The sequence below is a fragment of the Capricornis sumatraensis genome, chromosome 6 (genome assembly GCF_032405125.1).
Source record: "Capricornis sumatraensis isolate serow.1 chromosome 6, serow.2, whole genome shotgun sequence".
NCBI classification, from domain to species: domain Eukaryota; kingdom Metazoa; phylum Chordata; class Mammalia; order Artiodactyla; family Bovidae; genus Capricornis; species Capricornis sumatraensis.
In genome coordinates, this window is record NC_091074.1 from 109,715,909 (window position 1) to 109,738,928 (window position 23,020).

Here is a 23,020-nt window from a genome sequence, read left to right on the forward strand (position 1 = left end):
TAACCTGAAGACTTTAAACATGACACTCTAAAGCAAGCCGACAAACGTTCTCATTACAGGAGGCACTGACCATGTTGATTGTTTCCATCATGGGAGAGGATTTGGCAGCACTGAGTCGGGCGCTATCCATTGCAGCCTGAGAACACAAATACAAGGACATTCGATCACTCAAGAAGAACCTCCGCAGACTCCCGCTGGGTGAGACTGCCAAATTAAGGAATATTTTCAAAAAGAATACATAGATACAACAAATTAAAACACAAGTCTAAATAACTTCTTTGGGCCTGCATTCAACCACAGATATGTAAAGGCAGCATCTCATCACAGGTTAGACATGCAGATGACAGTTCAGTATTAACCACCGCTAGAACACACCCCAGTATGGCTCTGGGCAAGTTATCCAGCCTTCCGGAGCCTCAGGTTCTCCATCCAATAAATAAACAGATCAAATAATTTTCCATCTAAGACATGACTTTTAATTTTTATACATGTTTTCCTTTAACTATGGAAAGGGCCCTCATATGGTGTCTTAGTCCAAGAACTAAGGAGCAGGAGGGGCTGACACTATCCAGACATAATAACAAGAAAAATTAGGCATACAGAAGCGACTTGCCTACGGCTGCAAAGTCTGAACTATAGTTTACGTTTCTTCATTCCCAACACCTATTAGGTGGGAACACAGGAAAGGGCAAGATTACTGCTGAAAGAGGAAGAATGACTGAAGAAGAAAGAGGCAGAGGGAATGAGAAGAGAACAGTTTAGGTGAGCTAAAAAACAAACAGAACTTAGAGAAAGCTTTTACAATCACATGACAGGAGCCTGACAGTTCTAATAAGGTCAAATGCAAAAATATAAACAAGTGAAAAATAAACACGGAAAAGAAACAATACAACTCACAAAGTAAATACAGATGGCTAACACAATATGAAAAGACAATGGACAACACTAATAACAGGAAACTGCAAATTAGAATGAGATTCTTATCGGACTGAGATTATTCAGTGCTGGCACAGACGTGGAGGGAAACAGAACATTCCTAACTTTTGATATTATAAAAGCTCCTGCACAAAAGCTCAAAATAACCTCACTATTGAACACTACACACACACTAAAAAGAATGAAACAGACCGACGTACACACATGGTATTTTGTTAAAAACACAAATCAAGCTGCAGAACAACTTTTGTAGCTTGATTCTATTTCTAAATTAATGTGTTTGTTGATTTTGTAACCTGTGACTACAAAAGAACTTGAAAGGAGACACAGGGAACTGCTGACAGTGTGTACTCCTCGGGAATGACACTGTGCTGCCAGAGAAGAAGGGACTCCCAGCGGGGTACTTTCTACATTTCTGTGTTGTTTTAATTTTTCACAATAAATATATTTCATCCGTAATTTAAAGGAAAAAAAAAAAAAACCCCAACACTCTGTTTAAGAGACTAGGGAACTATAGTATACATAAAAAGCAAGATACTTTTGAACCATGCCAAAGTCTAGCTAGAAATCCTCTTGACTTGTAGGGCAAGAATGGTTCACAGAAAAAGACTCTGAGAGTGTAGCCTTAACCCCTAAAAAATAAACAAACATGTACCCAAAACTCTGTTAAATCAATGCACTGATGTATTTTTTTGGCTAGAAGTGTCATTTTTCACGTAACAGTGTATGAGTCCTCTCCCTGCCCACCCCACTACTAAAAAAAAAAGACTGCATGTTGTTTTGAGAGTGTTGAAAGTATCATTTGAGTCCTGTAGTTTGACCAAGGCCCCTGGAGGACCTATTCAGTATCTTAACGGGCCTCTCCTGTCACAATAATTGTCAATACGCTTGTGCTGTCAACTCACCTTTTCTTGGTCTGTAGCCCGGAGGCTCAAATAATTGAGAACCTGGGGCTCCAGTACACTCAGGGACTCCAGCAGGGCTGGGATGAGTTTTGGCGCATGTGGCTTCAGCATGGCTCCTGCACTTTTGCTGATCTTCACCAGGGTGTTGATACTACAGACACACAAAACACAACTCTTGAGTTCTTTTAACAAAAAGAAGAAGCCCTACAAGTCTAATCATGAGGATATTCTGCAGTTTCCTGCATTAAGGAACATACTCTCTTGGGTTCAGAGCCTGGTCTTAGCTCTGTGTTGTTTCTCTGGATTTTGTTTCTACTTTTGATTAAAGAAAATTTCACATATGTATGAAAGCAGAGAGGATCATAAGTGAACTTCTATTATGTTCTCCACTCAGTTTAACAATAAATAACCTTTGGCCAATTCTGTCTCACTTATACATCCACCATGCATACAGATCATACATATAATTTTTACCCCTGCCGTCATAGTATTTTGAAGCATAATCCCTAAGGTAACTTCAGTATGTGTCACCAAGAGAGGAGGACTCTTTATCATCATCAAAATACCATTTCACACCCCCAAAATATTAAGAATTCTTTTCATATCATCTAATATCCAAATTTCCCTGATGGTTTCACAAATGTCCTTAAGAGCTGGTTTGACAGAATTGAATCCAGAGTCCATCCACACATTGCAATCTACTGCATTTCCTGAATCTTTTTTCACAGGGCCCTCCTTCCTCTTTTTTTCTTATAACTTGTTTGTCCTCACTGACCGTATTCTGACGGTATCACTTAACATGTCCCTCTGTAGCTTATGCAGATCTGCAGGCTAAATCAAGTTTAGTTCAAATTTTTTTTAAAATAAGAATCTTTCATAGATGCTCGGTCATGTCCTATCCCATCACATTAGCATGCTTATCTTTTTCTGTGCTCTCAAAGAGTGATCAGAGGGTTCAAGTCTGGTCAGCACAAACCAACCATCCACTGTAACTCTCCGCATCAGCCTTTCCACCAGTGGACTTAGAGCCACTTACGATCATTACCTGGGTCATCTTACTGATGACAGCAAAATGGTGGTATCCTAATTTTATCATTCTTCTGCATTCGTTAGCTGAATCCTTCTAAAAAGAACTTTCCCAAACCAACTACTTGATTACCACAAAACAGTGTTGATACTATTAATCTGATCTAATATAAAGAGTGAAATAAAAATTCATTCTAGATAGTATTCTAGTTTAAAAAAAAACGAAACTAGAATCTTTCACTACTGACTTTAACTTAGAAGAGCCATATAAATCTAAATACATGTTTCTTGAATAATTCACAGGTAGTAAACAGCTTATTTTTAAATCTAATAATCAGTGAAATGTTACTAAGTAATATAATCAACAAGCAAGCTTCCCAAGACCTCACTTAACAGAGGCATAACAAGATGTGCCTGATGGGGGCAGAGGCCAGTGACGAGAAAAGACCACCCTGCACTCCTGGCTGAGGCAGGGTGGCAGAACGCTGGGCAGAAGCAAGGTTCCCAAGAGAATGTCTCTGCAAAAATGTTCCGACTCGTCACTTCTCACACACGCTCTTGGGTCACCCCAATGGATTCTCCTCAACTCCCTTCTCCATATGTCCCAGAATCTTAACCTTTGAAGAAATCCAATTTCTACTGGATGGCTAAGAACTAAGTAAATCCAGTATATTCATCTCATCAGCTGATTCAAACCTGAGGGCTCGAACTTCTGTTACAGGACTCATCATTCCTTTGTCCAGCAGGCAGGGCAGGAGGACAGCAATGGTTCTCTGGCCAGCTGCTCCTTTGGCAGGGTCACACATTTTCACACAGACCTCACAGACAAAGAGCATAGAAATTAGTGAACCTGACCCCTCATCTGATAAAGCGTTCATTTGACAAAACACTTCCTACTTCCTACAGCCACAGAAGAGAGCGAGTGATGCAATACTTTCTACCACCGAAGAGAGAAAAAGAAGACCTCGTGATCTGGGGTTGAGTCCTAGGGCTGCCAATAACTAAACAGAAAATCCGGTAACACATTTTACTTTCTAAGCTTTGGTCTTCTCATCTGTCAAACAGGCAACAGCTGAAGATGAAATGAGAAATCATTTAAGAAAGCACTCTGAAGAGGCTTAAGATATTGTCACCATGATGATCCTCAATACCTTTGGGTGGCAGCATAGCACAGAGGTCAAGAACACAAATGTGGAAGAAGAAACACCTGGGTTTAAAACCCAGTTTTACTACGTACTAGTCATGTGACTTATAGCAAGGCGTACACAGCTAGAACACATCAGAAGGCCCTGATACACCACAAAACAAAATACAAGTGGGAAACTAGTTTTAAAAAGGCTGCCAACCTCATAACTATGAAAGGCAGGTTAACACATAAACAGAGCAATAATGAAGAGAACAGATGCTTGATCTAAATGTAATGCGTGCTTCAGAGTCGAGAGAAAGCCGTATCTTATATAAAGGCCCAGAGGAGCCGACCATTTAAAGAGCCCAGAGATAGACTCTGTTAGAAATGCTCGTATTCTAATGTCATAGCACCCAGTTTCCCATTCACTGGGCTTCCCTCCTGGCTCAGCTGGTAAAGAATCCGCCTGCAAGGCGGGAGACCTGGATTCAATCCCTGGGTTGGGAAGATCCCCTGGAGAAGGGAAAGGCTACCCACTCCAGTATTCTGGCCTGGAGAATTCCATGGACTACAGTCCATGGGTTTGCAAAGAGTTGGGACACTACTGAGTGACTTTCACTTTTCCATTCATCGTTAAGAACAGTAGGTTGTAACATGAAGTCAATTACAATGCAACTATATGTCACTTTATATGACAAAAAATTGTTATTATTTTCATTGTCACATAGAATCCTGACCTACTTCACCCCCAGTAAAAGATTAAGAGTTTTCACCTTGCTTAGAGTTTTCAGAGCTAGTTCTGCTGCTTTTCGTACAGATTCCTAAAAAAAAAAGAGAAGTCTGATATCATACAAGTCAGAGCTTCCATCTCATCTAGCCCCAAACGTGCATTTAAACTGCCCCCAAATCTACAGAAACTGATGAAAAACCCTACTTTCATTAACAAGTAAAAACAGTCTTTCACTAGGTTCTGTACCCATCAAGGAGCATATTACCATGATAGACTATTATTTTTTAAATTAGATACAACCAATTTTGACCATACAAAAATATGGATATTAAGTACAACAGCTTAGAAACTAAATTGATTATAAAAGCAACTGTGTGAAGACGTATGTGGAGATTCTCAAAAACCTAAAAAAATCTCTGATGAAGAAAAAAAAAAAGAAGCATCTAATTTTGATTGTTAGATTGAAAAATCTAAAATTTAGATTGTCAAGGCAAAATTTAGAGAAAAACTGGACACATTATTTGGGAATGACTGATCCAAGTTATGAAACTGATCAAAGTAGAGTTATATTGGATTATTTCTAAACTATTATTTGTCATTCATCAATAGCATTGCAAGATCTCTACTGAAAGAAAATCAAGCAGTAGCTACCCTTTATTTTTTAAAAAAAGGTAATTAAATTTAGACCTAAAGATATCTAACCTTACCACTTCACAGACAGATCAAGACTGAGACTTTGGAGGAAAATTCGGAAAATTCTGGGCTTCTAAAAAATTGTCTGGATACTGAATTTTGAAATATGTAACATACATATCTTAACAATTCCAATTTGTGCTAGTCTACAAATAAATGCAGGTTTATTTATACAGTACCTTTATATCATCTTGCACTCTAAAGAGGGTTTCCCAAATTTCTGGAAGTTTATCAATGATGTCATCTAGGGGTCTTCCTCTTAATAGATCATTCAGAGCTAAGCAGCTGAAAATAAACAATTTGGTTTCAAATATATGATCAAAAAAGCTCAGTCTTTCACTAGAAAATATTCATATCAGATAAGAATATGGTTTCTGCCTATACCTGTAGTCTTATCCCCTTTACTCCAAGATAAGTATGAGTCTCCTTGATGCCTGAGATATACCACAGGCACACGGCATTTACAACCATCAAATGTCATCATCATTTTTCACTTGGCAATATACTTCCAGAGCCCAGCACACACTACCAAGCACACAGCAGACACTGAGTAGACCTAAATTATTTCTGCATAAATGAATGCTACCCTACAGTTATGAGACTATATAAATGCATCCTGATGTCTAATTTAACAAGTGATCTTCTATTTTCATCAGGCTGGCCAAAAAGTTCATTCAGGTTTTTCAGTACAGTGGCATGGAAAAGTCTGAACAAACTTTGGCCAACCCAATAAATCATACTTGGAAAAACTAAGACAACTTAGGAAAACCACTGGCTATAGCTTAAATGTTATTAATGATCTAACCCAACCACAGATATGCTTTTTAGTGGTTTTAACTCATTCTTTTTGCACAAGGTATAAAACTAGGAAATTTGAAGGGGGAAAAAATGCAGTTTTGACTAGCTATATTTCCAAAAATGATACCTGGATTCTCGAACTCGCCACATATTGCTGGTTAGATTCTTAACCAAATCTTGAAGAATTTCCTTCAAATACTTATCCACCTAATGAGAGTAAAAGGGTGAAATTTAAAATGCAAAATCCATCAATAGTCAAATGGTGCATCTCTACCACACTGTGTTTCTATATATAACAGCCTAAGTGTCTCTCTAGGCCTTTCAGTCCACAACTCTCTCCCCACTTTGGCTGCTAAAAGCTGCCCAACCAATCATCTTAAAATGCAAGCACGATCTCTTCTTTTCCTCAGTGTGTGATAATAAAGTCCAATCCCTCAAGTATGGATATGAAGACCTCCTGCGGCTCTCTGGCTCCCACGGTCTCATGTCCTATCTCACCTTCATTCACCTCCACTTCCTGGCTCATATTACCTCGAGCTCTTCTATCACCTACTTGCCTGGCTAACTTCTATTTCTCCGAGATTCAAATAATCAGGCATCACCTTGACAGACAAGAATCATCGATCCTGCCCCATATATGCCCATGGCACCTGCTTAAGTGCATCATATCAGACAGCACAGTGACGGTCCTGCCCCTTCACACTGAGACCTCAAGGGCAGGGGCAGCATCTCACTTGTGTTTGCCTTCCTGGTACCTTGCACAGTGTCTGGCACATGACGAAGGATCTGATTGTTCAGAATGAAGATGAATTTAACCTTTTGGTTTTGCTATACACTTCTTCATTTGATAACAACAACACACTGATAGCAGATTCACTGTGACTGACTGACTCAAAACTGGAATGGAATACGACAAGGCTGTCTATCGTCACCCTGCTTATTTAACTTATATGCAGAGTACAGCATGTGAAATGCTAGGCTGGATGAATCACAAGCTGGAATCAAGACTGCTGGGAGAAATATCAGTAACCTCAGATATGCAGATGACACCACCCTAATGGCAGAAAGTGAAGAGGAACTAAAGAGCCTCTTGATGAAGGTAAAAGAGGTGAGTGAAAAAGCTGGCTTGAAACTCAACATTCAAAAAACTAAGATCATGGCAACCAGTCCCCTCACTTCATGGCAACAAAGAAGAGGGAAAAAGCAGAAACAATGACAGATTTTACTTCCTTGAGCTCCAAAGTCACTGTGGATGGTGACCGCAGCTGTGAAATTAAAAGACACTTGCTCCTTGGAAGGAAAGCTATGACAAATCTAGACAGCATCCTGAAAAGCAGAGATACCACTTTGCAAACATCAGTCAGTATAGTCAAAGCTATGGTTTTTCCAGTAGTCATATACAGCCTGAGAGTTGGACCATATAGAAGGCAAAGCACCCAAGAATTGATGCTTTCAAATCGTGCTGCTAGAGAACATTCTTGAGAGTCCCTTGGACAGCAAGGAGACCAAACCAGTCAATCCTAAAGGATATCAACCCTGAATATTCATTGGAACGACTGGTGCTGAAGCTGAAGCTCTAATACTTTGGCCACCTGATATGAAGAGCTGGTTCATTGAAAAAGACCCTGATGCTGGGAAGGAAGAAAGAGGAGGAGGCAGCAGAGGATGAGATGAGTAGACAGTATCACCGACTCAACAGACACAAATCGGAGCAAACTCTGGAAGATAGTAGAGGAGAGAGGAGCCTGGCATGCTGCAGTCCGTGAGGTCACAGAGTCAGACAGGACTCAGCAACTAAACAACAATAACAGAACTTCAAAACGTATGGCTTTTCCACTTTTACTCTCATAGGTGAGAGGTTTTGTTATCCTCACTGATATGCAAGAAAACCAAGAGAGGAAGGGAATAACTCATCTAAGATGAAAGAAACTGACGCCTTTCTAAGCCATGTCTCTACACAGCCTTCACATTGATCCCATCCACACCTGTGGCTCTACCTTCCATGCACAGAGATGACACTCACATCTCAAGAGCCTCGGCCTGGGCCCTGAACTCAGCCTCCGAGATCTCGGCTGACTCATCTGTACCAAGTACTCTCCTAGAGCAAACAGAACTCGTCGAACCCTCAGAGGGAAACCCTCCAGTGCCTTCCAGCACCAGACTGGAGAGAGAGGAACAGGCCGCATCGTGCTTAGGGATGGAAAGACACGGTAAGGGTCATGGGGTTTATTTAACTGGACTAGGATTTGCTGTATAACACTGGGAGCTGAACTCGGTGCTCCATGACAACGTAGAGAGGTGAGATGGGATGGGAGGTAGGAGGAAGTTTCAAGCGGAAGGGGACATACATAGACCTATGGCTGATCTATGTTGCTGACAGGAGAAACCAATACAATCTTGTAAACTAATTACCCTCCAACTGAAAATAAATTTTAAAAAATTTTTAAAGAAATACAAAACAGAAAAAAAGAGTAACTAGACAGGAGATAAACACCAAGATAAACTACCTAGATCCAAAAGACATTTATAGAACATTTTCTTTTCAATAATAGCAGAATGCAAATTCTTCTAAAGTACACGTGGAACATTCTCCAGGGTCACTATCTGCAAGGTCATGAAGTGTTTCAAAACATTTAAAAGGACTGAAATCATACAAAACGTGTTTGATCATAATGGAATAATAATAAATAATAATGCATCAATAATCACTAACAGAAGGAAACTATATTATTCAGCCCAGGATATTTTCATGTTTTTCACCATGGAATGCTCCCTGACCTACTCCCAGCCTTGGATAAAAATATTATCTGCTTGAAAAGATAAATCAATAAAAAATAAAGTGATCTAGGAAGCCACCAATGGATTTCAACCCCAAACACAATCCAACTTGCATTTTTAAAAATCACTTTTACTGCTGGTAAGTCAATGAAGGAGGGCAAACAGAAAAGAAAGATGACAACATATTCATTAGGGAAGAATTAGGGAAAAAAGAGGGTAGATTCAAGAAATATTTTGTAGGGAATTCCATGGCAGTGCAGTAGTCAGTGCTTTCACTGCCATGGGCTCAGGCTTGATTCCCAGTCAGGGAGCTAAGAGCCTGCAAACCACACTGTGCAGTCAAAAAAAAAAAAAAAAAAAAATAGGAAAGGAAAGAAAGAAATACCTTGGGAGAAGAATCAACAGAATTTGCTACTAGATTCAATTGAGGGTGGGACGAGACAGACAGCAACCAAGATGCTGCCCAGTTCTGCAGCTTGGGGAAATAGATGAACGTAGAAGGAGAGAGCAGGAAGGCTGCAATAGTTTTTGTTTTCGGCCACGTGGCATGTGGGATCTTGGTTCCCAGAACAGGGATCAAACCCGCATCCCCTGCAGTGGAAGCACAGTGTCTTAACCACTGGACCTCTGGGGATGTCCCAAGGGAAGGCCGTTTCTCTTAAGACCTGTTCTGAACGTGGTACGTCTAACATATCTTGAAATGACATCCAAGTGACAATGTCAAGCAGGCAGTGAGATATATCAATACAAGTCAGGAACACAAGTCCTGCCTGGGTCAGAAGAATAAGACTGGGAACCGTCACAGTCAGGGTGACATTTACAAGCCCTGGAACTGAGAGCTCATCTCAAAGGAGAAAGTGGAGAGAGAAAAAGGTACTCAGAGGCAAGTCCTGAGAAATCCTAGTATCTAACAATGCGAGAGAAGAAGAGAAGCAGCCAAACACGGTAACTGCCTGCCTCCTCATCTCCTGTTCTCCACTGCATCAGTGCTACAGACATAGTTTCCCACTGGTGGGGATATATACTGCATCTCCTTAACCATCCACCCACTAGACATTTCACTACTTCCATTTGTGAGGTTTCAGTAAATGTTGCCATGAGCATCTTTGGTACCTTGAAAGGAGGAAGAAAGCAAAAAGATGAAAGAAAGCCTATTTGTTTAAACAAACAGGTATACAGAGAAGAAAGGGAGGTAAGCCTGGGTTTGCATCCCGCCTGTAACCTGGGACCAGGGTTCACAGATACTTGCCATTGACTTGTCAGTGACCAGTGCGTTCCAAATGCTTGTCATGGCCTGTCGAATGCCAAGGTTGGGATCAAACTGGTAACGATAAAGGCGTGGAACTAGCTGAGGCAGGAAAGGAGCCAGCTGTTCTCCAGCTCTGGTAGCAATTACATTAAAACCAAAAGCAGCACCCTAGAAACACAGTAGCAAGATGCAGTAGCTGAGACACACCTACTGCAGTAAAATATTAACGCATTAAATACCACAAAATTTTCCCTCCTAGACTCGTCTCTGAAGACAGCCTGGTTTACTGAGTGTCCAGTATCAATACTATATCAGCTCTGGGGTGGGATAGAGCTCTCTCACCACAGACTTGTACAAAACACACTGCGTTATCAATTTTCACTGTCTGCCTGTGAGGCAGGTTTGATTTGAAGGGAAGACAAAAAAAAACAAAACTGTCCAGCAACAGCCACTTACCTTCCTAGAGTTCCACATTGCATGATGGTTGGCTAGGTTCATAAATTTATACACCAGATCCGGCTGACTAAGATCACTTGCCAGAGAACAGAGCTCCTTGTAAGTAGAGAGGCCCTGGCTTGAAAACAAGAACCAAAAAGTACGCAGTCATGTATTTCTCTACCTCCAGTCTAACAAAAATTACACTACCAATATCACTAGGACATTTTAAAATTATTTCCACTAAATTTCCAATATTGAGTTATTGCTTTACCACAGAGGCAGAGAACCAGGGTGAAGAGAAAATAAGAAGTTGCCAAATTCAGTTCTCAGCAACAGCTGGTGAATGACCTCAGGCACGTACGACGCCCGTGTGGGTACAGCCCTCGTCACCTCCGAGGCAGCAATAATCCTTCCGTACAATGTGCACCAAAGCCTGTGGATCCTGACAGAGCCGTCTGAAGACAACTTCTGTCTTCCCTAGGTCTTTTCTAAGCTAGAGTGATAAGAACTTTTTTGAGTCGCCCTCCCAGTCCAGTCCCGGGCTCCTTGATGGGTCAGGACCTCGTAAATGTGGGCAGCAGTTCAGCTCCTTCTTGGCTCCTGGCCGCGTCCTGCCCCCTCACTCCCCAGGTGAGAACCTCGAGGTCCCCTTCAATCAAATTCCAGCACATAGAGTTCCATCTCAGTCTGGTTTCCAGGAAACTGAATCTAAAACCCTATGCTTTTTCTCTGAAGGGTCTTCTTCCGCTAACACACACCACTTCCCACGAGGCTGGAAAACAACTTGGTGAGTGTCCTCTCCACTGGACGGAAGGTGTCTCCAATGATGGGTGGATTTGGCACACTTACCCGTCGGGGGTTTTGCCAAGGCTTCCTCCCTGAAACACCACTGTCTCTCCGGAAACTTCATGTTTAGCTCTAAACAAAAACAACAGCAAGAATTTACATGAGCCTCAGAATTTTCATACTGCCATTCAACTAATGTAAACATTTCAGCTGTAAACCGATAAAATCAAATTCCCTGCTAAGTATCTACAGTGAGCAAGACGTAAAAGCCAACTCGCCCTTCCCATTAGCCTGAGAATTCTGTAAAATAAAGTCCAGGAAGAACAAATCGATTCTCTTCCCAGATCAGACTGTGAAGGACATGCAAGCCCTCTCTCCTGTCTTCATTTCCATTTAGCCAATCATAATTATGGTACTTCTATAATCCAATGCTTTACCTGTCCCGAGAGCATTCAGTTTTCAAAGCCTGAGTTATTTGCATGTTTGTGAACAGTAATTTAGTTTACTTTCTAAACAGTATCCACTGGATAATTAAACTGCTGTCCACAGCATAGCAGTTGATGACTTGCAATTTAGAAAAGGCTTAATAAACAGGAAACTCAAAAGCTGAACTCTCCTTCTTTGACTGCATATTCTTGGTGTGTACAAAACTTGCCCTGCGTGTTCAAATCTGAAGTTTTCAAGTTCACCGTACCTTTTGCCAGTCATCAGTGTTTCTACAAGAGTAGAAACCAATTCCTGCTGATCTTGTTCATTGCCCAATTCATACACCAACCCAAGGCCTTTTGAGGCAACATCCTGGCTCAGTTCTACACAAAAGTCAGACAAAACAATATTAAGAAAAATTTGTTCTCTAGCCATCAAGTGAAAAAAACTTTAATAAACCTGCAACATTAACCAAAAATGATATCAAAGCAAAGATATGAAAACACCATCAACCTATTTTGTTAAAAAATGTATTAAATCATCTGAGTGAACAGGACACCAGCCAAGTCCCTGTAAATGAGAACTGCATTCACACAATACCAACTCACAAATCGAGCCAACCCGGCTGGGCCTCAGTGTGCAGTGCACAGTGACAAACGGTCAGTGGATCCAAGGTGCACACATGAGAGGTAATCAATTTCAGGAGAACCCGTGGGTAATTTTTAAATGAAAGGTCAATAGTATATCACATGTTTAAAACAATTTATAAAACAAAGCTACTATTTAAATATCTAACACATATATTTGCACCCTCTCCTAGCTTAAATCACAAAGGGAAAAAATGAATCCTAAGTAGAAGAAAGCTATTATTTAGTAGAAGCTACGCATGTTAAAGATAGCCTCGGCTCCACTTTCAAATGCAAAACTGATCTAATGAATAAATGATTCATTAATGAATAAAACTAATGGGGTTCTCAGGTGGCACTATAGTAAAGAACCTGCCTGCCAATGCAGGAGACATAAGAGACGCAAGGGATGTGGGTTTGATCCCTGGGTCAGGAAAATACCTTGGAGGAGGGCATGGCAACCCACTCCAGTATTCTTGCCTGGAGAATACCATGAGCTGGGGAGCTTGGCAGGCTATAGTACATGGGATTGCAAAGAGTTGGACACAACGGAGCAATTAACACACACAATGAATAAGTGCATAAGAATCAAGTTTCCTGTAGCCTTCTCTTATGGTCATAATCCAGATTTTTCAAAATTTAAGATACAAGTTTAAAGAAGTCTGGAAATCAAATATTTGCCAATAACTTACCATCATTTTCTGACAGAACAGAAACAAATGCACTCTGGATTTCTTTAAGATGAGACTGAAATAAGAAAAGAGACATTCAGAACACTGAAACTCTACCCCCCTTGGGAGACGGAGAATCTTGCTCTCGGGGTACACGCCACCTGTGAAGCCTCACAACCTGAGGCAGTCACAAACCCTGCTGTATTCTCATCTGTGAAGGTGGCCAAGTTACCTGAAGGCTGTACCACTGACAGCAGTCTATTCACACAGTCCAAACCTCCCCGTCCTCATCACTTCCTCTGACTTTACACCTTCAAGTTAAGAATCATCCTCCAGTTCATATATACCAGGTCCTTCGTTCCTTCACGTGTAGCTTATTCCAAAGTATCTGTTACAGGTTAATGGCCCTTGCCCCCATACATTTCCCTTCCGACCACCTATTATAAATATTTCATAAATAGACTGCAACAGAGCTGGACCACATTTATAGATGGCCTACCTTCACTTCATTATGGCTACTTAGCTTCCTCACAAGGGAAAGGAGCCAGATGCACGCTGCTTGCCTCACATGTGGGTTGGGACTGACGATGTGTTTATTTAAAATCACATCCAGCACCCAGGGGACCACATCATTAACTTTGGCTCCTAGGGAAAAGCAAAGAATGATAAGAAGCAAATTAAAATAACTGACTAGAGCTTCCGAAAAAAATATTAAATTCTAGTCAACATTTACTCAACAGAACAATCCTACAACATATTAATATCTAAACAAATAAGGTGTTTAAATAAATTGCTGACGGAACTGATCATCATTCACTTCAGAATCTAGCATAAACTAAATAACCATTCAAATGTACTCAGACACCTTTAGTTTCCTAGAATGAAAAATCATCGCCAACATGGGGGCGGTTAGGCATGTGCAGTGGTGGAGGGTGTGGAAGACCTCTGCGCCTTCCTCTTCATTTTGCTCTGAACCTAAAACTTCTCTTTCTAGGACACTATCTTAATTTTTTTAATTTTATGATTCATGTAATTTTACTCATTTACATTGCGACTGTAGGGGGAAAAAGTTATTTCCCCTCCTTCATATTCCCTTTTGAACCTTAACTGCATATGAAGTTTTTAAAATAAATGGTTTTCTTTGTTTTTAAATTTTTATTGGGGTATAGTTAATTTACAATGTTGTGTTAATTTTGTCTTAATTTTCATTATCCCCATTTTCTCTGGTGTCAGCAATTTTTCTTTCTCTGTTGTATCTTTCCCATCTCCCATCTAAAAACTAACACATAAACCAACCTCTATTAACCTCGCCTTCCTCCTCCCACTACAGCACCACTGTTCTCCTTTTGTCCCTTCAGAGTTCCCCAACCTCGGCACTACTGAGGCCGGCAGGATTAGCCTCAGCAGGACACCTTGCTGTAGAAAGCCATCCTGCGCCCTGGAGGATGTTCACAGCACACAAGAGATGTGAAGTCACTCTACCTGTAACGTGCAGTCAGAAAGTGCACATTCCTTCACCTACACGGTCACTGAAAGCCAGAGCAACTTAGTGGAGAGACGCACCTGCAGCATGATTGGCACTGTGTGATAAAGAATCAGGGGTGGGCTTCCCCGGTGGTAAACAATCTGCCTGCCAATGCAGGACACACAGGTTCGACCGCCTTGTCTGAGACGATTCCACTTGTCAAGGAGCAACTAAGGCCAGGCACCTTATTGGCCTGTGCTCTAGAGCCCACATGCCCCGACTCCTGAAGCCCAAGTACCCTAGAGCCCATGCTCCACAACAAGAGAAGCCCAACACTGCAACTAGAGAAGAGCCCCTGCTTGCCACCAACTAGAGAAAAGCCCACACGCAGCTACGAAGACCTGGCACAGCCAAGAATAAATAAATAAAATTACTGATGCAGGGGGCAGGATGCAGGAGGGCAGTAAGGCTCCAGAGGGAGGGATGTATGTCTAATTATGGCTGATTTGCGTTGCTGTACGGCAGAAACCAACACAACATTATAAAGCAGTTTTCATCCAATTAAAAAATAAATTAAGAAACAAAAGAATCGGGGCACACAAAACTTGGGAGATTGCTAGGCCTTGACCTCTGACACTGGCTAAACACCCCAAGGAATCCTCACGGACAGAGCACAGGTCTGAAGGGGATCGACAGCCAGCTCCTCGGCCTCCTTGCCAGAGGACTAAAGCAACGGCTCTTGCTCACTTTGTGCTCCGTCTCCTTTAACCAGCTATCTTTCTTGACTGAGCCGAACTCAGGAGACATATACAATTACTGGAAAAAAGAGTCAAAATGGAATGTATATATTTTTCCTCTGGCTTCAGAGGTGGGAACAAGAACAGAAGAGAGTTATACGGCGGGAATAAACCGATTCGCTGACTGTAAGGTACCGGCGGGGGGTGTGTACTCCTCCTCGGTTACCAGCCAGGCATCCCGGGCGGCCACAGAACCAGTTCCTATCGCGGCACTGGTGATGGCTTCACCGATGGTGAACTGAAGTTCTATCTGCTTGGCCTGCAATGAAGGGGACAAAAGCCAGGGGTCAGAGAGAACATTTCCCAAAATCATCCATTTCCATAAAAAGGCTGCTTACTGGTCTCGTTTCTCAGTGTGCTTTGTTTGTTTCCACTCTTTTGCCTGGAACGCTCTAACAGGATGGTTGGAAAGTGGGGCAGGGTGAGGGAACAGAGCGCCCAAGAATGACTTGAAGGTCTTTTCCCAAGTCCGCGCTGCACTTTTCACCTACGCAGAGAACCAATAAGCAGCGATTTTTAATCTTTGGAAGACTGGAATCATTCACTTGGGGAGAAGGACACAGACTGTGAAGCCATACACATCTCAAGGGAAATTCTGTCTCTCACCAGTGAAGTTTAACAGCATTAAACTCTGAGCCTCAACGTCATCTGTAACATGAGCATAAATAATACCATCACCCACCTTGTTCAGGCCATAGGGATTAAACACGGTTAACATACAAACGGCGACTAGTAGACACCTGATTGGTAACTGCACAATAACATTGGCACTGACAGACATCTCCTCTCTGTACACTTAAATTACATAGTATCTGCAAGATCCTCTCAAATGGTTGTTAGGGATTCCCTGGTAGCTCAGTCGGTAAAGAATCTGCCTGCAGTGCAGGGGACCCGGGTTAGATCCCTGGATCGGGAAGATCCACTGGGGAAGGAAATGGCAAACGACTCCAGTATTCTTGCCTGGAAAATCCCATGGACAGAGTAGCCTAGCGGGCTACAGTCCATGGGACTGCAATAATCAGACACAACAACTTAGTGATTAAATCACCACCTTAAATGGTTCAGGAAAAAAACCCAAAGAACCAAAAGGCAAATGTGGTAAAATGTAATTTGGTGAATTTGGATGAAGGATATAGAGGAGTCCTTTAAATTATTCATACAACTTCACTTTAAATCTGAAATTATTTCAAAAATCAAAACTATGCATATTGTATACACATACCCAAATTTTTAAAATCAGATTTGGAAACTGACACATCTCACAACTGTGAATCACAACTGATCTGGAATTGGGCCAGTCTCTGGCATTTCTCTCTCTTGTCTGCTAGGAACCAGAAGAGACTTAAGCATAGAGAATAGGAAGAGAATGAAGAGCAGAGAGCATGAGGGCTATGGGGACACTGCGGGGACAGACGACAGTTTAGCTAATCCAAGCTCAGTCTCTGGTGGCTCAGCTGGTGAAGAATCTGCTGCAATGCAGGAGACCTGGGTTCAATCCCTGGGTCAGGAAGATCCCCTGGAGAAGGGAATGGCAACCCACTTCAGTATTTTTGCCTGCCATGGACAGAGGAGCCTGGTGGGCTACAGTTCTCGGGGCCACAGAGAGTCAGGAACGACTGAGAGACTAACACACAGACAGACACACACACACCTCGAGGCTGCAAAGAGGCAGAAACGACTAAGAGACGAACACGCACAGACACACACACACACACACGGGGCCACAAAGAGACACACACACACGGGGCACGGAGTCATCAGACACACACACACACACACGCGTGCGCGCACACACACCTCGAGGCCATGAAGAGTCGGAAATGACTAAGAGACTAACACACACACACACGCATGCACACACACACACACACACACGCACGCACACACATGGGGCCGCGAAGAGACACACACACACACACACACACACACACACACACACACAGGGCCGTGAAGAGAGAGAGACACACACACCCTAACACACACACACCCTAACACACACACCCCCTTTAGAACTCTGTCCTAGCTGACCGTGAAGATATTTTGCTTCTGATTCTTGCTCTTTTTTTTTTAATCCTTTAATCTCTCCAGCATGTTTCAAGCTCTTCATATTTCTAAATTTCTAAACTCTTATAATGTCTTCAGTAGGAAGTTAAGAATCGAGACAAACCTTCATTTATTTACATAAAACTGGAAGAAACCCATCTATATCACAGATTTAAGAAAAGAAAAAGGATGAGAAACCAGACATCACAAACTTTTCCCCAAGAGGTTACAACGTCAGTGACATCCAGGGAGAATTTGACATGAGTTTAATTTCTTGTCAAAAAATTTCACCTCAAAAATACTTCATCAAGACTCTGCCAATCACACTGCCTGGCCCCAGTTTTATGGGCTGCAGAGTACAAAGCAAACTCTGCCTTCGGCGTAGTGGGCAATCAGAAACTGTGGTGAATGTGAAGAAAGCATGGAGAAGCGAGAAAGCACAAAGAGCGAGCAAATCCACCCTCGGGTGAGGGTCAGGGGAGGTCTCCAAAGAGGCGCAGCAACACCCTGAGAAAGAAGTACACGAGGGTCCTTCAAAAGCTCAGAACAAAGACAGACAAACAGGCTGGGGAAGAAAAACGTGAGTCAGTGAAAACAACCGAAGCCCAATTGGGGCCAATTGTGTCGAGTCACTGATCACACTGGCTAGCAGCTACTTAGAGGTCTTCTCCACCACACTGGACGTTTATCTAGAAGACCTCAGACTCAAGAGCAACCAGTACACCGGCACCCACTCCCCTCAGCCAGGTGACTGCGTGTATTTCCCCTCTATTCACCCTGCACCACACTTTACAGATCAAATCACGAGACAAGGACTTCCCCGCACAGGTGACTCAATCAATGCTATGACTAACACCGCCCATGGCTGGTACTCTAAGCACTTGGGGAACGAATGAATCAAAGTCTCATTTTAAAACCTCACAACATGCAAAATTCCAACAACAAAAAAAAATGCCTTTCGTCTGAATGACTTAACAATCAGATAGCAATATAAATACCTCCACAGAATCCATCAGACCTTGCAAGAGGAGCTTCTGGTGAGGAAAATCTCCATCCCCAACTGGAAAATACCCCAGTGTTTGGATAGCTCTTTCTTTCATCTGGAAGAACAGACAATTTTTTTTTTAAGGAAGTATATAACAGCTTAGTCCCAGAAAAATGTCTTCTGGGAGAAAAATGAGAAGGTAGGGAGGAGGAGTCTGTCTAACTAAATGCATCCGTGCAAGTTTTCTTTTTTTTCAAGCATCCAATTTTACAGAATTACGTCTATAAGACACTGGAGGTTGAAAGACACGAAACTAAGTTTATTAGGGTCCACCACTACAAAAGAAGGAAGCACGAAGTCTTTAACTAGCTCAGTACCCTGCAAACCCTAACAGTTATAAATGCAGATTCTGGGCCCAGAAGAACCTAAGATCGGGTCACAGCTAGACCATTTTTAGTAGCCTTTGAGGCTGTGTGACCTCAGGCAAGTTACTTCACTTTTCTGAATTTTCCTCCTCTGGGAAAACAGAGATGACAAGCATACCTACTTCACTAGACCTTCTGAGGATTCAGTTAATAAAAGCAGGTGAAGCACTCAGCATATGCTTGGATGGTAATGATTAGCTAATAACAGCCAATAAAAATTACACTGCAATCTTCTTGCTAAGTTTTAAACACTAGCTAGATTGAGAATAAGATTACATATTTATTAAACTTGCAGTAAACTGAGTTTTTCTGTTCATTAAATCATCTTACATTTCAACACTGAGGTACTCTTATCCCAAAGAAAAAATTTAAAGTCTATGAAGGTTTTTATCTAAAATTAAAATACTATAAAGATCTCTGGGCTTCCCTGGTACCTCAGACAGTGAAGAAACTGCCCAAAATGTAGGAGACCTGGGTTTCATCCCTTAGTTGGGAAGATCCCCTGGAGAAGGAAATGGCAACCCACTCCTGTATTCTGGCCTGGAGAATCCCATGGACAGAGGAGCCTGGCGGGCTGCAGTCCACGGAGTCGCAGAGTCAGACACGACGGAGCGACTTCACTTTCACATTCAAAGGTCCTTTTCCTCAGAGATGACTCACACTGCTTACCAATGCCCAAACTTATTAAAACCCACCTGGTTATAGGAGGTTAAGATTTAGAGCTGGTCTGAAATTATAAAAATCATATAACTATTTAATACTTTATTATCTACTTTTTGCATGACAGAAGAATAAACTTGATGCATTTAATCTTAACAAGTTATGGGCCTTAACTGGAGTAACTGGGTCAAAAGGGCACACACACAAAGGCTATATACAAATCACCCACAACTCAAAATTAAACAGTTTTTAGAAGAGAAGGGTAAAAGGAAGAGACGTGCCTTATTTGTTTCTTTACTGGAGGGTATTCTGTTTAGCAGGCTCTCCACAAGATGCAGCTTGGTAAAGCCTGATCCCTCAGTGGGGATTGGGAGGGGACCATTTCTGCCAATTTCCCCCAGGGCTGTACAGGCAGCAATCGCCAAGAGAGGGGAGGTACTATCCAAAAATGAGCCTGTGAACACATTTACACAAAAGAGAATTATACTTATCACCCTTGGAATCCAAAGCAACCAGAGACGTAATTGAGATTTTCTTAAAGACAGCAAATAAAAATCAAAGTCTACAATATATTTTCTAGTTGATAATTTGTTATCATTTCTTTAGTAATAAAACACCACGGAGTGGGGTCCTTTCTTGACATTTAAACTTTTTCCCATAATGGAATCATCTCTGTTAAACAGGCACAAATAGAAAATATATATAGAAAAATGAGAATACCTTCAGTTATTTAAAACAGAATTTATTTAGCATCAAGATTTTGTGAAAAAGCTTGTGTGTTTAGAGTACAATGCTATAAAAAGAAATTAAAATTTTACAATAAATTTTAACCTCATTCAAAATCTTGTAACCTATTTATGCTGACATCCACATCAGCATAACCGCATTAATTACCGATTGTTTCTGTGGCACTCTGAATGAGCTCCTCCTGTTCGGGCAGGAAATCAGCATGTGTCTCCAAGTGTGGCTGCTCTGCCATTTTCATTTTCTTCTTAGCCAAGTATCTTCCTACTGTGAATCCCAGTGCAAGCAAGGATCCGTGCTGTATCTCCGGGCTCTGGATTTAACAACACAACAGCGTATGTCTTCTCTCTCTCTCACATGTGTGTGAACGCACTGCAATAACTGTGCTTATCACAGTCATCTCCCCCACAAAACATAAGGCCAAAGAATAAAGTGATCATGGGAAGCTCCACGGGATGTTAACCAATCAGCTGGCGAACAAGAGAAACCTAGAGTTTCAAACACAGAGAATTCTGACAAGCTGAGTTGAGTCATGACTTATATTTGGATTCCCTAATCCCATACTTCAGTTCTGGTGAGCTGACTCCCTCAATGCTCTGATAAGCACGTAGGTTTTCTTCTCCCTTATGACACTTATATAACTACACCATCATACTTCCCAAGCATGATCTTTCCCCTACTGCCAGCAAAATACGATGAACTAAAGCCCATTTCTAATTGCAAAAACCTCCAAGCACGGGCAGGCATGACTTGAAAAGCACATGACTTCAACAGTGTTTCCGGATGGGACAGGTACAGAGAGAGGCGGCAGGAGACGGGGAAGGAGCACCAAGCGCTACCAGAGCTTCTCATGTGTCTACTCCCCATTGTCATCCTAGCCCCTGAAACAGTGCCTGTGAGACACAGGGCACTCAGACTTGTTGACTGAACTGACTGCATCCAAGTGCTACCTGTCTCATTTCATCTTTACCACCACAAAAGCAAGCAATTTATGTGTTCATTTGACAAATGAGAACATAGAAAAAAATATACTAGATGCTTTTGTAAAATTTATATTTCACACACACACACACAAAGAGAAAGGCAAAACTGATGACATACGTGATTGTCTTTCGTAGTCTTTATCAGCTGTTCTATCATTGACTTCAGCTCATTTCCCGACACTGTAGATACCACCACGGAATAAAACAAGGCTGCCAGTTCACGCATCTCTTCTTTACTGCTATTCATGAGACTCTGAGCAATGTAGAAAGAAATATGTACATGATATAGGATCATCTCCCTGCTGACAACTTCTAACATTTAAAGTTAAAAGAACACACGATACATTACAATGTTCAAGTTATTGGTATTTTTGAAAAAAGAAAACAACCTATTATTTCAAAACAAAATGAAGCCCAGCTACCCTCCCTTTCTGAAAATGAGCATTTTAGCTTTGAGGCATCTGATGGATGCAGCCCATGGGAAAGAACACGTGGTTGCAGGTGGCACCTCTGGTCACATGGGGGCGCCCTTGCTCTGCCCTCTGGACCACAAGGGTATTCATTCTCCCTCCTGGCAAGTTCCTGCAATTCCCTGGGTCCTTAGCACAGAGGACCACACTCCCCTCCCGACCCCAATTTGTTCTTTGGGAACTTCTTCCTCTTCAAGAAAGAAAGGGACCTGCATGTGCCTGAATGTCACTGCAGGATAAGGGGCCAGCAGACTTCCGATGTTACCATTTCTGAATAACAGTGAGTCACTGCAGGCCTGAGGCAGGCACGTCCTGTTCTGAGAGGAGTGCCTTGCCTCAAAATGCACCTTCACCTTTGGAGAGCCTGTGCATGGGCCAGGAGTGGGCAGGAAGTGCCAGGATTTCCTTCCCAGGATTAAATGCTTTTTTTCTTTTTTGATTGGAAGGTGCTAGTGCTAAAGAACCCCCCTAAGCAGGAGACATAAGGGATGTGGGTGTGACAACCCACTCCAGAGTTCTTGCCTGGAGAACCCCATGGACAGAGAAGCCTGGTGGGCTACAGTCCATAGGGTCACAAAGAGTCAGACACGACTGACCACACACAGGGTAGACCAGAATCTCATGTGCATTTTCATCAAAGGTACAAAATATAAAGCAGTTGGCATTAACATACAGCTGATCTAAAACAGAGGTTTACATGCTCGAATGATGCAGGAGGTCTACTCTGCCACTGTATTAATAAAAGCAGTCACAGACAACACATGGGTGTGGCTGGATTCCAATACAATTTCATCGACGCTATAATTTCCACGTCAGGAAATTTTACTCATCTTTTGATTCTTCCTCCAGCCCTTAAGAAATGTAAACGCTAGTCTTAGCTGGCAGGCCACACTAACAGGAGGCAGGACAGATTTGGCACACAGACCGCAGGCTAATGACCCCCTGATCTACAAGACCAAAGGTCTAAAATCATTTTAAAATCAGCCAATGTCCACAGAGTAAAAAATCTTTTTGAACTAGATGCAATTTCATGAGACTAGATTTTTTTTGAGAAGGGTAAAACTCACTCCTCTTGGTAAATCACATTCACGCATTCACACTTAAAAGAATCTGTACATTTTACCATAATTCAAACTGTACCTTCCAAAAAGAACTGCGTCATGAAGCACAAGAGGTACACAAAGCTGCAGAAGCCAGACCTGTACTAAGAAAGATGATTCATTCTGCTCATCTGAAATTCAAATTTAACTGAGTATCCTG

At 42.0% G+C, this 23,020-nt stretch overlaps 1 protein-coding gene across 1 annotated transcript in view; it reads right to left on the reverse strand.

The window, feature by feature from the left end:
* The window catches only part of ECPAS (Ecm29 proteasome adaptor and scaffold), a 74,761-nt gene that overhangs the window by 19,533 nt on the left and 32,208 nt on the right, over window positions 1-23,020 (reverse strand). Inside the window, exons 18-34 of the mRNA XM_068973745.1 lie at window positions 21,409-21,543; window positions 20,458-20,620; window positions 19,845-20,017; window positions 18,492-18,593; window positions 15,586-15,709; window positions 13,688-13,833; window positions 13,210-13,264; window positions 12,160-12,274; window positions 11,529-11,597; window positions 10,698-10,815; window positions 10,242-10,409; window positions 6,342-6,421; window positions 5,596-5,701; window positions 4,767-4,814; window positions 3,564-3,685; window positions 1,842-1,992; window positions 71-136 (exon numbers count right to left, since the gene is read on the reverse strand). Coding sequence (XP_068829846.1) covers window positions 71-136; window positions 1,842-1,992; window positions 3,564-3,685; window positions 4,767-4,814; window positions 5,596-5,701; window positions 6,342-6,421; window positions 10,242-10,409; window positions 10,698-10,815; window positions 11,529-11,597; window positions 12,160-12,274; window positions 13,210-13,264; window positions 13,688-13,833; window positions 15,586-15,709; window positions 18,492-18,593; window positions 19,845-20,017; window positions 20,458-20,620; window positions 21,409-21,543 — 1,941 coding nt within the window. The remainder of the gene's footprint in view (window positions 1-70; window positions 137-1,841; window positions 1,993-3,563; window positions 3,686-4,766; window positions 4,815-5,595; window positions 5,702-6,341; window positions 6,422-10,241; window positions 10,410-10,697; window positions 10,816-11,528; window positions 11,598-12,159; window positions 12,275-13,209; window positions 13,265-13,687; window positions 13,834-15,585; window positions 15,710-18,491; window positions 18,594-19,844; window positions 20,018-20,457; window positions 20,621-21,408; window positions 21,544-23,020) is intronic.